Below are 15,939 nucleotides of genomic sequence, written 5' to 3'. Positions count from 1 at the left end.
TGCACGCCGCCTCTGCTCGCCATTAAACAGGAAGTGAAGTGTAAATAGCCCATACATGCTCCAATTGCTCTCAAACTTCACATGTTGCATCACACTCTAATCGTCATCACAGACATATGACGACTGTCACTCACAACGCCACCTGAGGGCGTGGCCACAACGCCTTCCATGCCAGAATATGAGACATACTGTGTAACTGGCCTGTATGTGCTCCAATCGTCCTGAAACTTTACGCATATGCTCCGAGTCTCAGCCAGAGCGCATTTCCACCACGGTCAACACGCAGGCCGCCGTGGCTTGCCACTAAACAGGAAGTGGCTCGTAAATACGCCTGACGTGCTCCGACCTGGTCAAAACTCGACAGGCCGGATCAGAGTCCCGCCCAGAGCACGTTTGCGCCACACCCCGCCGTGCGCGAAGGCCAACAAGTGTCGGGCCAGGACCCGTCCATCGCCGCTTGCGGCTTTAATTACAAATAGTAATTTGTTCTTTTGCACAGTGTAACTGTAAAATTGTAGTTTTACTGTATTTAAATCAGCCAAAAGTCTAACTTTTTTTCCCCAGATATTTGGCATTATGTGAAAGGAAACTGTATTTTCTTAAATTATAGATAATAATTGGTAAATGTACAGTATTGCTGAGCTGAATTATTAATCAACAGATTGATTATTTTTTATGTATTTATTTCATTTTCACAGTTTTTGAACATTACAGTATTCCACTATTTATTCCAATAAACTTGATGTCAAATTTTCTTCTTCTTTTTTTTTTTTTTTTTACAGATTTTTATTTCGTGTGAGCTAAATATGTACACAAAAAGGAGACCATTTTGTTTTCAAGTTAATGAAAACTGGGAAATCTAGGAAGCTACATTTTTGGTCTGACACATATTTTAATCAAAACTAAGAATAGATTTATGCTTAAACTAGATTTAGGATTTTTTTTTTCTGTCGATATCTTTGTAAGTCTTAACTTAAGCTACATAATAAATAATATACACTGTGACGGTAAAATCCTGGGCAGTATTTATATATTTTAAAGCGTATCCCTTGATCAGAGCATAAATAGGCAGGCTTCCCGCCCACACATCATCCAGGTGCGATCAATTAGCCTGAGCCTTGAGTACTTGTAGCGGGGCGAAAGTCGGCGTTCAGTGGCTGCATGAGCACTTTCTGTCGGATGGCTGGGCGCTGGGTCGAGCTGCTGCTGCTGGTGGTTCTGACTGTGACCCTACTGCTGGTGTCGGTCCAGGCATGGGAGCCGATCAACGAAACTCAGCTTCACAGTTTGTTCCAGAGCGGACGGTTAAGCGAAGCAGTGAGCGTTACAGAGCCAGGTAAAGCAGTCCAGGTGTGTCCACTCTCCAATGATTCCTCCTCATGTCTGCATCCACAAAGACCTGCTGGTGCAGTCAGCAGAGGAATTCAACTGGGCCTCTGTTTACTGAAGTTTAAGTTAAAGGCTCAATCTATGTAATTCTAATTCTTCTAAACTCTTCTTTGCTTGTCTGACTTTAACCTTCCCAGCTGCCTTTTGCGAACTGTTTGAACCTTAACTTGGCCTTAAGTTGTGTCCTTTAAGCCTCACAGTATATGCTCAGGCTGTGTTTTCAATTTCATTAGCTAAATACTTAAAATGCATGCATGGACTTGAACAAAGTAAAAATTTATGCTAACCCATGTTAAAGGCACCAAATGGTAAAAATCCACTGTTACTGTTTTAAGGTGTAAGGTCAAAGAATTTTCCTTGGGTGCTAAGTTCTGAGATACCAGTAATCATCTACTTTAGCTTTGCATAATTCTGCCACCTACCTGCTTGCTGCTTCCAGGCAAGCCACTCAGAATGAGCAGCTGCCTCACAGTCCACCAGGTTTATTTCCTTTCTAGGGCTGCTTCAGCTAACTCTGAAATGTCTCAGCCATGAGCAGAACAAACCAAATGTTCTGCTGTTGACTGCAAGAGTGAACACAACAGTCTTCATGCACTCCCAGCAATCTGAGGAACTGAAGATCCAGTGGATTACTTTATTTTTTGATGGCAATGTCCCCACAACAGAAGGGAAATTATGAGGGTTAGCACATTGTGCAGCTAACATGCCACTAGTTTTGATTGTAATCCTAACACTGAGGGGCATTCAGAGATGATTGGAAACTTTGAGAGCAATTTGAAACCAACAAATAAGGACTGCTGGGTTACTGTGTTTTCATGTCGCCTGTTATGCTTCAGTGCAAACTAAACTCGGACAGTGTTGACATCTGTTTGTAACACACTGCATTTTACTACAGCTGGATTCCCAATAAAACAGTTCAGTTGACATATTTTCTTGTCTGACAATGGAACAAGTATGAAATGAAAATGATTATTGCATATTAACCAGTGGTCTTCTTTTGGCTCCTGCAAGATCAACTGAAGCGCCATCACTTCTGACTTGGTTTTTACAAATATTCTGCTTTCTGGGCATGTTTTTATCCAGAGTTATTATAATGACATCACTTTAAAAAATAAATAAAGATCAACCCTGTCCTCTAGATGACGATGACTATGACAATTATGAAGATGAAGATGAAGTTCCGGAGAAAACTGCCCTGGAAACTGAAGGGGACTCCTTTGACCTGTTTCCTGACTATGGATTGGAAGTGGACGCAGTGGATCCTGGTCCAAGAATCTGGGCCGAAAGTGATTACGGGGTGGAGTTTGTAGAGTCCCCTCTAAGGAGCTGGAGTGGCAGCATCAGTCCAAGTTCTACTGAAGTAGATGTTGTTTGCAGTGATGCTGGCTTCCACATCACTCTGCGAACAGGCAAGCTGAGCGAGGTTCAAGTGTTGGGTACGTACTTGGCCTTTTGACAAAGACGTTTCACTTTTGCTGAATGAGTGTCATCAAATTTCCAGGATGTATTTTCTCTCTGTAGGCTCGAAGGATCTGCTGTCTGTCACGGAGGCTGACAAGTCTTGTGGTTTTGACGTGAACCCTTTCAATAACGCCTTCACTGTACCCTTCAGTGGGTGCAATGTGAAACAACTTGTAGGTTACTGAAAAATGGTTTTCTTGGGCAGTAATTTGATTTCTTTATCCTCAGAAGTAACAAACACGTCATTTTGCTTACCTTGAATCATTTCAGGACAATGGCTACAGTCTGCAGTTGTTGCACGTCGACGCGCTCGATCGGCTGCAAGTTTCTACTGTATCTTGTAGGGTAAGTACACTGGCTGAACCTGTCCTGTACCCTCGTGGTGGCAAACCCACGTGCAGCGCCCCGACCTCTACGCCACCGAAACCAGCAACGCCCCAAAAGGCGCAAAGTGAGTGTAAACCAGCAAACTGAATTTTGGATGTTTGATAAATATTGGGATATCAAATCACTTTTGTGAATTTTTCTTTGGTAGTAGATGGTTTAAAATGTTACCTTTCAGATTGTGATGTTGCGATGGGAGAGCGTCTGACATGCGGTTTTGACGGAATATCTTCCCAAGAGTGTGAGAAGATTGGATGTTGTTCTTGTTCCAAGACATCTGCCTGCTACTACCCACTGGATGGTAGGCGATTGTTTCAGTCGTCCATATTGCCTCATTCTATAATGGAAACCTTGTCTAATGGTGACTCTTTTCCTCTTCCATGTGTAGAGTGCACTGCGGATCAACACTTTGTTTTTGCCATTCGCCATGACTCTGCGTCCATCCCCGTGGATCCCACCAAACTGGTTATTCCTGGGAATCCTGGCTGTAAGCCAGTTATTCTCAACAACAAGGTGGCCATCTTCAAGTTCAAAGTTACAGAATGTGGAGCTCGTGTTTATGTAAGTGTCCCCCTTTTTCTTATTCTGCACTTTCCACCTTATTTCTGACAAGTTTTGAGTTTAGTGCTTCAGTGGTACTCGGCCTATTCTGGGTTACCAGGAGGGAAATGGGTCCACCAGCTTGGCAATCACCTTGTTCATGTCCAAAACTGGATTCAGGATGTTGAGCCATTCACGGTCCAGATTAAACATGGTTTTTCCTCTAATACGTCTTCAGAGGGCATCTACAAAAACAAGAATTTCATGCTGCCAGCTGGTTGTTCAGTCAATCCAGATTTGAGATGTTTAATCGGGTAATAAGATACTTTCCAGTTTGTCTAATGACAAACTGATCCAAACTTTCTCGACTTGCGATCTCGCGTCTCTTTCATCTTGAATATGTGGTGTTTGGTTTAAAGTTTGAGGAATGCCGGCAGTCTTGGAAACTGTCTCAGTCGGTGTCTTCTGTGGCCTGAAGTCCAGCCTCACCGACATGTAGGTGTGTTCCTGCATGAAGGCTTTTTGACGATATCATGCAGCCTTCCCGTGAGTCTGTATATCTGCAGACTTTTCTAAGGAACGAGTTCATAGTTAAATTAGTGACATAAATGTGGTTGTCCTGCTGCAAAACATACAAAAACCAAACTGGGATAGTGAAGGGAAGAAATCACTTATCGCATGTTTGTAGAGTTGTTGGCAGATAGTCACAGCTGTCCTGGCTTTGTGTAGTTTGAGCATAAACACTATAATGTCATAAAGTGAGATATCAGCTGAGCATTTGCTCAAACTGAATGAAACCAGTCCAAAAAAATAGCAATGCATTTTTTTTTTGGAAGTCGGCAAGTGCTTTTGTTTTAAAGCCATCACAAACTCACACACTTAATTGATCCCACAGCTCAAGTGATTAAGTACGAGAGGGTTTATTACTTAAGTCTTAGGATGGAGATAAAATAGAACTTTTTTGAGTTAGATTGTGTAAGCTGAGACCTGTGGAAAGTTGACTTTTTCTTGACAGCAAGTTGGTGAGACGAAGATCTACCTGGCTGAAGTGCAGAGTATTGTCCGAGCGCTGAACCTCAAGTATGGCGTAATTACAAGAAGTAATCCCCTCAGGTCAGTAGCTATGAGTACCGTTCTACTGTTAATTATTTGCTCTGCTTAAATGCATCGTCTCTAACACGTGTCTCTTGTAGGTTCTTGATTGAGTGTCGCTACAGCAGACTGGGCATCGCTCAGCAGTCACTGGCCACCGTTGGCTACATGGTCAAAACTCCAGCTTCCAATCTGCCGTCATCGATCGTCTCCAAAGGCTTATATGGTGTTGAGTTGAAAATTGCTACAGGTCAAGTGTTCCTGCATTATTTTCCAGCAAACTACAGCATGCGCCTGTTGAGTAGCAATGATGTGAAGATGATGAAGAAATTCTCCACTGATACAGTCTTGTTGGTTTCTAAATTTATTGGAACAAGTACAGTATCTCAGACACCATGGTTTGCCTGTGAGAGGATTCGAAGCCAAAAAGAATCAGTCTCCAACTCCGGTCCTCGTGAGCTACTGTCCTGCAGGTTTTAGACATTACTGCAACACACCTGACTTAAATGAATGGATCATTAACAGACTTGTGTAGGACTTGACAACAAGCTGTTGGAGATCCATTCGTTTGAGTCTGGTGTGTTGCAGTACGGAAACATCTGAAACCTGCAGGACAGTAGCTCACGAGGACCAGAGTTGGAGATCCCTGGTCTAGACCAACCCTAACCACTGGCTTGCGTAAGGGATTTACTTGAATGATGGACTTATGTTTCCTGTCCTAATGGGAGTAACATCCTCTAGATAATGTGACAACCCTCCAGATGCCATTTTAACCTGATTACTCTAACTATACATCTGAAAGGCCCATAATTCCAAGATCTAGATGAAACCTTTGACCTGGGGACTCTAATCATAAACCGATGATGTGGAACATCAGATACCACACACACCATCTTGTTTAATTTGACTGCAGTGACATTAAACACAAGATTTGTCAATGAAACCTTGTCCCTTGTCTGTTTAATTCCCACAGATCAAACGTATAAAAGTTTCTATCCCACCTACCATCAGCCCTTGCGAGTGCTCCTCGGCAAACCTGTTTATCTCGAACTGCGACTGAAGTCTCCCAAACCAGACGCAGTAATTCTTGTCAACTACTGCCTTGCTTATCCTCGCTCTGCAAAGAACGCTCTGGTGCTTATTTACGAAGGGTAAGTGCGACCGTGTGAATCCACTGTGTAGCTGTTTGGGTCCAGCTTCCCCTATAACCGGACAGTTTGTGTCTGCAGGTGTGCAAACCCTCATGATCCACACGTGTCCATCCTTCAAGTCAGCGACCTTCCCAAGAATCGCCATCAAAGACGCTTCGTCGTGACTGCCTTCCAGTTTATGGAGAAAAAGACAAATAAGTATCTAGACGAAGAGGTGAGCTGAAACAGAGATTGAGGCCTGATGTTTAAACTATTTCACAGGATAAGATAATATCGTGAACCTCCATTAATAATAATAATGAATGAGCAATCTATACTGTGGCTCAGCTGGACTTCCAGCAGGATGTCTGACTGTGAAAAATTATTTATGTTTGTTTTTCCCTTTTAGATCTGTTTCATGTGCTCTGCAGAAGTTTGTAGGCCAACAGAAAAGACCTGTGAAGAGCGATGCTTTGATGGAAAAGTGAGTCTCTTAACTTTGCACATATGTGTGGACTTAATTAAATGTCTAATCAAATTATTTTTTGCTTCTAGACATCGTGAGGATTTGAAGATCTGTTGAATGTGATTGAACTGAAAATAAAATAAAATTTTTTTTTAGAATACAAGATACGTGGGCCGCTGTGTTTTTTTTGTTTGTTTTAAAAAAAAAAATGTAGCCACAAAATTAATTACTGATGTGAAAATGAGGGGATATGAATGTGTGTACATCTGCAAAATAGTTTATGGAGCTTAAATTGGATAATATTGAATCCAAGTCCTAAAATGGTGTCTTTCTGAGTCATGCTTGAGTTCTCCATGTTTGAGGTTTTTAGAACATTTTACAGCTACAGAATGATCAGATATATATTTCTGACCTCACAGTGGCACTACACTTGGAGAAATGGCGGTTTTACTATTTTTGCAGCATAGCTAATGTCATGTTCAGGAAACATCACCAGCAAATAGACAAGAGGGCTGATATCTTGTTGGAGAAACAAGGTTCACATTATAAACGCCAAATATTTCATAATCCAGACGGTAGTGAATATCTTGCTCTTAATAGTAAAGAAGCTGAAGGACATGGAGACAATTTGAGACGTAAAATAATGTGTATACTAAGTCTTTCCATCTCATGCTGCTACTTTTAGTGCATCATTTAACAACACATTAAAGATTAATACAGTGGCTACCAACCTTTTTGGCTTCTGACATGTGAACAAAAGCTGCGTTTAGTTGGGGCTACATTTCAGAGTTAAACAGTGACTTTGATTTAAATATAAGTTCCTATGATCCACTATCTCGTATTCAAGAGGAAAGATCCATCCATTATCTATACACCGCTTAATCCTCACTAGGGTCATGGGGGGCTGGAGTCTATCCCAGCTGACTCAGGGTGAAGGCAGGTTCACCTGGACAGGTAACCAGTCTACCACAGGGCTACACTTCGAGACAGACAACCAAGCACACTCAAATCAAGCTTGAACTTGAAAATTAAAGACAGATTTGTGGATCAGAACTTTCTTTTTTTCTCTCTCTGAAAAAGTTCATTTTTTAAAATTAAAAATGTAAACTTTCATGTTTTAAATTTGTAACATGTAAAGTAAATATTTTAAGCTTTTTTGTATTAATTTTAATAATTACAGCTTATGGCTCATAAAAATAAGAAATCCAGTGTCTCACATCAATAGATTATGAGTAGAGATCCCATTTTTTAAAATAGTATAAGCAACACATGTGGTTAGGCAAATGTTTTACATGCTCAGAAATTAAACTTTTTATTTTTGAGTTCCTCAGCTATGGTCGTTCTGTTTCCATATAGGACTTGGTGAAACTCAGACTGCTCACATTTATCTGGCGTCTCTGTATATAATGTCTTTCCCTTTTAAAACAAACAAAAAAAAACAATTGCCTCATGGACAATTTATAAAACTTTTTTTTTTTTTATTCGTTCAAATTGATGGAAAATCCTCCATATAACTAAACAGCTAACTTAAAAAAAACCTGTATATTCTAATATTTATTTGTACTATGAAATTATGTCAACATACATCCAAAAAGCAAACAAAAGAAAAAGTAATTAACTCATGGACAATTTATAAAAATGTTTTTTATTTTAATTCAAATTGATGGAAAATCCTCCATACTACTAAACAGCTAACTTAAAATAAAAAAAGGTCTATTCTAATATTTATTTGTACTATGAAATTACATCAACATACATCCAAAAACAGTTTTCCTCCCACCGGTAAAATGATTTAAATGCATTTTAAGGGTTAGCAGAAGCACTGCTAGCCCGGTTTACCGCCGTAGATTTACCGGGCGGGTCCACTCTCCTCTTTAAAATGTCTCCGTATGACGAGGCACCTGCTCATGACCCACAATCCTTTGCGCTATAAACACACTAACAGCCGCCGGTGATCATCAACTTATATGAGGAGCAGCTTTTGAACTCTTCACAGAACCGGACCCTTATTTAAGAATACAAAATAAACAGCAATTGTCTATAGAGGGCAGCATTTCGTTTTGCAATAAAGAGCCCGACGGGAATTTATTCAAAGAAGAAGAAGCAGACGGAGCCTCCACTGCTGAGCTGTTCATAAACCGTCACGGTTTCAACTTTGGCCGACAGACTTCATTAGCAGCCAGAGGAAGTGTCTGTCAGGGGGGAAGAGTCACATGTGGACATCAGCTGGACGGGAATAAAACGAAGTAAGGCTGCACAACATAACAGGTTATTTAATGGTTGTTTTTATGCGTTTCAGAAACTAGCAAAGTGTGTGTGTGTGTCAGGGGACGCTAGTTGCCCAACACTGTCATGTTGTGTCACCCAGCTGCTGCTGCTAGCCAGGCAGTTAGCATCACAGCTAGCATCATAGCTGCAGTCTGCTCTGTCTCCACTCAGCTACCAACTCAACAGGCCTGCCTACAAGCCAAGTTAGTGCCAGTTCAGTTTCCAGCCTTGCATTGCTCCCGGAGGTCTGTTTATTAGCTGTGTGTCATTACAAAGGGCTGCTGCAGAGTTTGCTGATTCATGTTTACATCACATGCAGGCCATTGTGTCACTTGACATGTTGCACAAAACTTTCTAACAACTATGTAAGACAATGATGCTGTCCTAATAGAAGTATGGAAGATACTGAATTACAGCACAGATGTAGTAAGTCCAAGGCTGCAGCTAACCATTGTTTCCTTTTTCCAATAGTTGTCTTTGCATCCTCAAATGTCTTGTTTTGTCTCCAACCTAAAGAAATTCTGTTTATTCTTACAGAGGAAGCAATAAACCAGATTCAGATTTACGGTGCTGAAAAAACCCTAAAACCTTTTCTAACTTCACTAAATAGTTGGTGATTAGTATAACATTTGACACACAAGTTTCACACATGGCTCCAATAACATATTTACATGTAAATAGTAAGTATACCATTTTTTTTCTAATGATATAAACATTTCCTGTGTCTATACAGACCTCAGAGCTTATTTTCCCATGTTGGATCTGCATTTTAAGTTCTGCTCAAATCACACAGTGAAATATTTTAAGGAAAAATTCTGTGACTGAACCACGAAACACATCAGTCCAACCACCCTGAGTGAATTTCTGTGGCTTTTTCAGTAATTGGGTATGTTCCCCAGATACAGCTGAAATTAATGATGTTGAACTTTCTCCTATGTGTAACTTCCTAACACGAGGCCTTTCTGGTCCAGACAGTCACTCTCCATATTATTCTGAAAAGCCACAGTCAGCTGCGGCTACAGTTTTGCAAAGCTCGACTTCTTGATGTGAAACGTGCTTGTGTGTCACTCACGCCACTTGTGTTCATGACAGAGGAACTACCAATACAGCTGCAGTCAGCAGGTTTGCGGGTGGGCGTGGTCTTTGTCGTCCTATAAGATAGTACACAGGCTTCGAGGTGCGTTTACACCGTTCTGCTTGTTAAACCCTCAGCTCCTGTCGCTGGCAAAAATGGCTCATCTCACGGCGCTTTTCAAGTATGTGGACGAGAATCAGGATCTGTATGTGAAGGTGAGCTCATTCTGATAATTCAGTGTGACTTTAGTCCTCGTCAGACCTCTTGCTATTGAAGTCAACTAAGCATTGTGGTGATTGGATTGTACCCAAATGTGTGTCTTCTCTTGATCAAATTTGAGTGTGTTTTGAAGCAGCAGTGTAAATGTGCCAAATGTAATCAATGTCAAAATAGGTGACCTCATGAAGTCAGTCATATGTTAACTGCACATTTTGTGGAAGCCCTGATGTGCAGAGAAATGCTTCCCCCATCTCCACTTTTTACAGTTGGAGCAAAGCATAAAACACAGTTTGTATTTTCTGTAAAGACTTAAGGAGTTTTCACAAATGTTGTCATTTCGCAGCGCCTTGCGGAGTGGGTGGGCGTCCAGAGTGTGTCTGCATGGCCCGAGAAGCGCGGCGAGATCAAGAAGATGATGCAGATGGCAGCCAAGGACATAGAGAGGCTGGGGGGGACGGTGGAACTGGTGGACATCGGCACACAGAAGGTGAGCATGATCGTGTTGCGCTGTTTTGTTTGCTTAACAGGACGAACAGTTAGTAATTCGCATATCTCATAGAATAGGTCCTCATTGCAAACCGTACCCTCCACTCAAACTAAGTGTTCCTCATGCAGCTTCCCTCTGGAGAGGAGATCCCCCTGCCTCCCATCATTCTGGGACGTTTGGGGTCAGACCCGGGCAAGAAGACGGTGTGTATTTACGGCCATCTCGATGTCCAACCAGCCAGCATCGACGACGGCTGGGACACAGAGCCTTTCACTCTGGTGGAAAAAGATGGTGAGTTTTTTTTTTTTTCTGCTCTTGTTTTGGTAATGTTCCCTGCAAAGTAACCTTGGAGCTGTTTTCATATGATCTGGGAAAGTTGGGCAGCTCAAAACGAAACCACTTTACTGGAGAGTTATTCAGTAGATCGGAATGCTGCTTGGGTACGCAAGACGAGACGGGATGCGATTAAGTTCAAGGTTTCTGTTTCAGTCTAAGTTGTAACAGATACATTCTTTATTTGACTGAGCAAACTTATAGGATCAAATCTCACTGAAAAAATAAACCCACATGTCCCAGACAAGAAATTAGCAAGGAGGATGCTACAGACTAGCATAAAACCAGTAGGTTAGCACCAAAACGTGTCATTAACGGTTGTAAATCTGTCATTTATGTGTCACTGTGACACTTCCAGGCTTCTTCTTTGGTGATCAGAGAAGTTGTTTTTGAAATCATCATCATTCCTGAAGTGAAGCTTTGTATTTAAATGCTCCTTCAGCTTTTATCAGCTCTGTGGTTGTGGTCATATCACAGCTGGCTACAGATTTCCAAAGTCCAGCCTGTTCACCTCACGTTGGAGGTTCAAGCTGTTTTCTTGTCTTATCTGCAGACCTCACCGTTCTAGTTGAAGCAGTGCAGTTGTTTTAAGATGCATCGGTGCGCTCAGCTTCTCAAAAGGCAGAAAGGCTCAAGTGAGGCTCTGTGTTCAGTGATTTTATTCACGTTTTGCATGACCAAGCCATCACAAAACTGCTGAACTGGTGCCTGTGCATGGTTAGACTCCACACAAACACTGCACAAGGATCATTTTATTTGTTGGAGAGCTCGACTCTGTGTATGAACTCCTATAAACCTCGTAACCAGGTGTAATACATTAACACAAGTTGACCCAGTCAGCCTCCCTCTCCACTGTTGTACTTGTCAGATAAAGCAGATTAGATTAGGACTGTTTTATTTCACATTAATAAACCACATATTTACTGTTTATTTTCAGTGACATCAGCATTTACAGACTGTCAATTACTGAGCAGCTTTTTACTTCCTTCTTTTTTTTTTTTGTCTTGTTGGATTTTTTGAGCTGCTGATGCCAACACTGGTGATAGTCAGCTGACAGAAAGTACTACATTCACTTCCTTCTGTCTGATTTCTGCTGGTTCAGCTCAGTTTATGACATGCATAGATCTGCCTCTGACTTTTGATCATGTGCGAGGATTTCTTATCTGAATATTAGTCAATGGAAAATGTGCCTTTAAGCAAATCCGTAGCCACGCTGGTGGCACAATGATGATTTAATGAACTCAAACTAAACTACATTTACTGTAATTTTCTTATTTTTCATTAAACAATAACTTGTGTCATCAGATTACCTTGAAAGATGTGAACATATAAGCTGGAATGCTTCTTTCTCTTTGTAGGTAAGCTCTATGGAAGAGGATCGACTGATGACAAGGGACCAGTGTTGGCCTGGTTTAACTGCATTGAGGCCTATCAGAAGATCCAGCAGGTACAGTTATTGCCAAAATGTTACCCCGCTGTTAATGAAAAATGAGATTTAAAACTCTGTGCATGTTTAAAAAGAAAACAAAAAACAATCAGAGAGTCCACTTTAAGCCCGGTTACCGTTGCTGCCCATTCACACGCCCACAAACGAAGCTTTCTCTGTTCTATCTAAGGAAAATGCCTTTGTTTGTAATATACATATATTAAGCTAGGTGTGGTTGAATGGGGATTGAAAACATCAGACTTGATCAGACTTTACTGACGGTGCTGTTTGAATGGAGACGTGGAATCACACAGAGGTGTTGCGCTCTGTTGGGGATGAAGGAATGTTTTTGTTTAGAAGTTACTGGAAGTAACAAGAAGTTGGATCCATTTATTGCACACATTAACGGAGACGCCTTCTGTTGTTTTCAAAGCGGGTTGTTGAAAAGCTCGTTGGCCAACTCTAGACAGGGCCGTTGAACCCGAGCTACAGGAGAAACACAAACTAAGCCCAAGCCGCAAGGGTGAACGATCCCACCAGGTCAAACGAAAAAAACTGAAACAAAAGATGCCAGCCCGGCATCAGGGAATCTGACAGCGTGTCAGCTGGAGTCGGGAGAGCGCACAGGTCCGAGGCATCAAGGTGGAGCCTGTGAGGTGAGCAGGACCAGAGGCAAGAGCAAGAGCGAGCCAACGCTCAGAAAGCCAGCCTGTTTATAGGCAGAGCAGTAACTCCACCGATTAAACAATAAAACACAATAACTAAATATGCTCACCTGGAAGAACTTAAATATATACAAAACTAGCTCCAACAGAAAATAGTGAGGGAGGAACAGGGTTGTGCCCCCAGCACATAACACCACTAGATAGAGACTCCGGTTATTTTGAGTGACGTGCAATGACCATGGTGTGTTTATTTTATGTTATAAAGACCATCTTCAGTTTTTTAAATTATTATTTTTTAAATATATATACCAGATCAATAGCGATTCCCCCCACAAACAAAACAAAACAAAACAAAACACAAAAATATTAAGTTTGGGTTACGTAGCATCCTTTATCTACAAACCTGCAATTAATTTCTCAAAATGCAACAACTGCTTGTACTGCTTCAGTTTCACATTCAACCAGAAGAGACGTGTAGCAGGATGTTTTCATCATTTTTTTTAACTGCCACACAAGACAAAAAAGTAAAATACGACTAATGATTATAAAGTAATTATCTTTACCTACATAATATTAAATATCCAGCTATCTTTAAGTCTGGACATTATTGAAAGAAAGGCACTGTTGGAAACATTAACAATACATCATGATAATGATAATTTTATGTGTTTTTTATGGAAATGACTCTAAAAGATGTGAATCTTTTGGATTCAGGACAAAATGTTTACTATTTATTGACGCACAATAAAGGATAAGCTGATGCTGAACAAAGACTAACAATATGATATATTTAGATATAGAACATCTCATTTCAGGAGTTTATTTTTTAATATTATGTAAGAAAGAGGTTATCTCTGTGTTAAAGTACACCTCTGATTTGATTGTTGCTCACGTTAGCGCTGTCAGCAGCACTGATCCTGGTCAAAGGTCCAGGGATGAAATTGGCCGTCTTGTTCCATGTCTCACCCAGCGAGCGTGTAATGATTAAACCGAGGCATGCTGCTTTCATTCACCTTTACTTTTCCCTCAAACACTAACGGACAGGTAAAACTGAGGAAAGATCACAGTGTCGTCGGATCTTGATTAGGGAGCTACAGTCAACACACCCAGGAAGTTATTTACCAAACGCTCCAAATGATATGTAGAAAGATTTCTTCTTATGTAGAGCTTAAAAATGACCCTAATTTTCAACCTAAATCAGTGACCTCCGACCATCCTTCTGAGGCCTGATGATGACGCATTTGATAGAGTTTCGCTTCATGTTCCAGGAGCTTCCCATCAACATCAAATTCTGCTTCGAGGGGATGGAGGAATCTGGATCTGAGGGCCTGGACGAGCTGGTGTTTGCTCGGAAAGACACGTTTTTGAAAGACGTCGACTACGTCTGCATCTCTGACAACTACTGGCTGGGAAAGACCAAACCCTGCATCACCTACGGCCTGAGAGGAATCTGCTATTTCTTCGTTGAGGTAGAGTCTTGTTGCTGTTTACTTTCCAGCATATTGAGTTGAACTGTGGCAAAACCAGCCTGAAGCATTGTTTCATAATGACATAACTGTACTCCAGCTTTAACACATGTTTTGATGCAGCACAGTAACGCCATATTTTCCTTTTAAAGGTGTCCTGCTGCGAGAAGGACCTGCACTCTGGGGTGTTTGGCGGCTCCGTTCATGAAGCCATGACCGACCTCATTGCACTTATGGGTACGTGAAGCTGATGGCTGAGCTGAGTGCAGCCTCAGATGCAGACTATTGTGACTAATGTGCCTTTCTTTGAACTGCTGGGGATTTTAATCTCATGTTTGCCACTCCGCAGGTTCCCTGGTTGACAGGAAGGGCAAGATTCAGGTTCCTGGTATGTACGAAGACGTGGCCCCTCTGACAGACGAGGAGAAAAAGCTGTATGAGAAGATTGATTTTGACTTGGATGAGTACTGCAAAGATGTGGGAGTGGGGCAGCTGCTGCACGACACCAAGGCAAGGAGACATTTCATGCTGCCGACATCACTTATTGGTCCAAATGTGCTCTGTTATATGTAAAGCATGTTTTTTATCCTTTTTTTAGGAACAAATCCTGATGCACCGCTGGAGGTACCCATCTCTGTCTCTTCATGGCATCGAGGGAGCTTTCGCTGAAGCAGGAGCCAAGACTGTCATTCCCCGCAAGGTCATCGGCAAGTTCTCCATCCGCCTCGTCCCTGACATGGACCCCAAAGTTGTGGAGAAGCAGGTAGACACAGAAACACCTGAAGCTGATTCTGATTGCTTTGTCATGTGCACACAGTATTGTAAAAGTCGGTTTTGAAATTAATACTTGATGACTTCGCCCAACCGCCTGCTTCATTTAGGGGCAGCGTGTCACACAGTTGACTTACTCAGTCACGTTTTGTTTTTTTTATTTTCATTCCCAAAAACAACATTACTGGTAAAGCAGATTCATAATGAAGCCTAAATGTGTCCAGTGTTTCAAACCACAAAGCTATTAGACACTGAAAAAGACTGCAAAGTTGATCTATTTAATCTTTTTTTTTCTCCTGCATCTTCATTTTCACAATTTATCCCTCTACATGTTGATGATGTCTGCAGAGGAGTATTTTAGACTGACACTGAAGAGAGTTTTTTTTGTTTTGAAAGACAAAATCTCAGTCGGCTTTCGCTTGGGTTTGGACTGTGTACTTTTGTTAAACATCTTTTTGCTGCTTTGATTTCACTCATAACATTATTTTTTGTTGTCTAGGTTCTCGACCATCTGCAGAAGAAGTTTGCTGAACTGGGAAGCCCCAACAAACTGAACGTGTACATGGGCCACGGAGCCAAAGCCTGGGTCTCTGACTTCAACCACCCACACTACATGGCTGGTCGAAAGGCCATGAAGACAGGTACAGGGGCTCAGTGATACAACACTGATGAAGTAACGTAGTTCCATTTATCCCTACTGGTGCATAGCTCTGCAATCATTTTGGTTTTATGTGTCAAAGGTTTAAGGAGTTCAAGATCATAGAAAA

At 41.5% G+C, this 15,939-nt stretch overlaps 2 protein-coding genes across 2 annotated transcripts in view; both read left to right on the top strand.

Annotated features, from left to right (window-relative positions):
- Positions 1-1,179: 1,179 nt before the first annotated feature.
- LOC103371807 (zona pellucida sperm-binding protein 4-like) lies at positions 1,180-6,560 on the top strand. The gene is made up of 12 exons (XM_008301260.1): positions 1,180-1,336; positions 2,529-2,825; positions 2,911-3,023; positions 3,121-3,301; positions 3,413-3,535; positions 3,623-3,795; positions 4,790-4,887; positions 4,968-5,116; positions 5,840-6,017; positions 6,096-6,231; positions 6,406-6,480; positions 6,552-6,560. The coding sequence occupies exons 1-12, from the start codon at positions 1,180-1,182 to the stop codon at positions 6,558-6,560; spliced, it is 1,689 nt and encodes a 562-aa protein (XP_008299482.1).
- Positions 6,561-8,565: 2,005 nt separating this feature from the next.
- The window catches only part of cndp2 (carnosine dipeptidase 2), a 9,048-nt gene continuing 1,674 nt past the window's right edge, over positions 8,566-15,939 (top strand). The window contains exons 1-10 of the mRNA XM_008301258.1: positions 8,566-8,708; positions 9,943-10,020; positions 10,368-10,511; positions 10,640-10,802; positions 12,203-12,291; positions 14,204-14,404; positions 14,554-14,638; positions 14,751-14,911; positions 15,000-15,164; positions 15,672-15,813. Coding sequence (XP_008299480.1) covers positions 9,961-10,020; positions 10,368-10,511; positions 10,640-10,802; positions 12,203-12,291; positions 14,204-14,404; positions 14,554-14,638; positions 14,751-14,911; positions 15,000-15,164; positions 15,672-15,813 — 1,210 coding nt within the window. The 5' untranslated portion in view covers positions 8,566-8,708; positions 9,943-9,960. The remainder of the gene's footprint in view (positions 8,709-9,942; positions 10,021-10,367; positions 10,512-10,639; positions 10,803-12,202; positions 12,292-14,203; positions 14,405-14,553; positions 14,639-14,750; positions 14,912-14,999; positions 15,165-15,671; positions 15,814-15,939) is intronic.

The sequence above is a fragment of the Stegastes partitus genome, unplaced genomic scaffold (genome assembly GCF_000690725.1).
Source record: "Stegastes partitus isolate 25-593 unplaced genomic scaffold, Stegastes_partitus-1.0.2 Scaffold1650, whole genome shotgun sequence".
NCBI lineage: Eukaryota > Metazoa > Chordata > Actinopteri > Pomacentridae > Stegastes > Stegastes partitus.
This window is presented reverse-complemented; position numbering and strand designations above follow the sequence as displayed.

Coding starts and splice junctions, on each gene's coding strand:
- LOC103371807 (XM_008301260.1), top strand. CDS start 1,180: ATGGCTGGGCGCTGGGTCGAGCTGCTGCTGCTGGTGGTTCTGACTGTG. Junction 3,024..3,120: donor GGTGCAATGTGAAACAACTT/GTAGGTTACTGA, acceptor GAATCATTTCAG/GACAATGGCTACAGTCTGCA. Junction 6,018..6,095: donor CTGGTGCTTATTTACGAAGG/GTAAGTGCGACC, acceptor TTGTGTCTGCAG/GTGTGCAAACCCTCATGATC.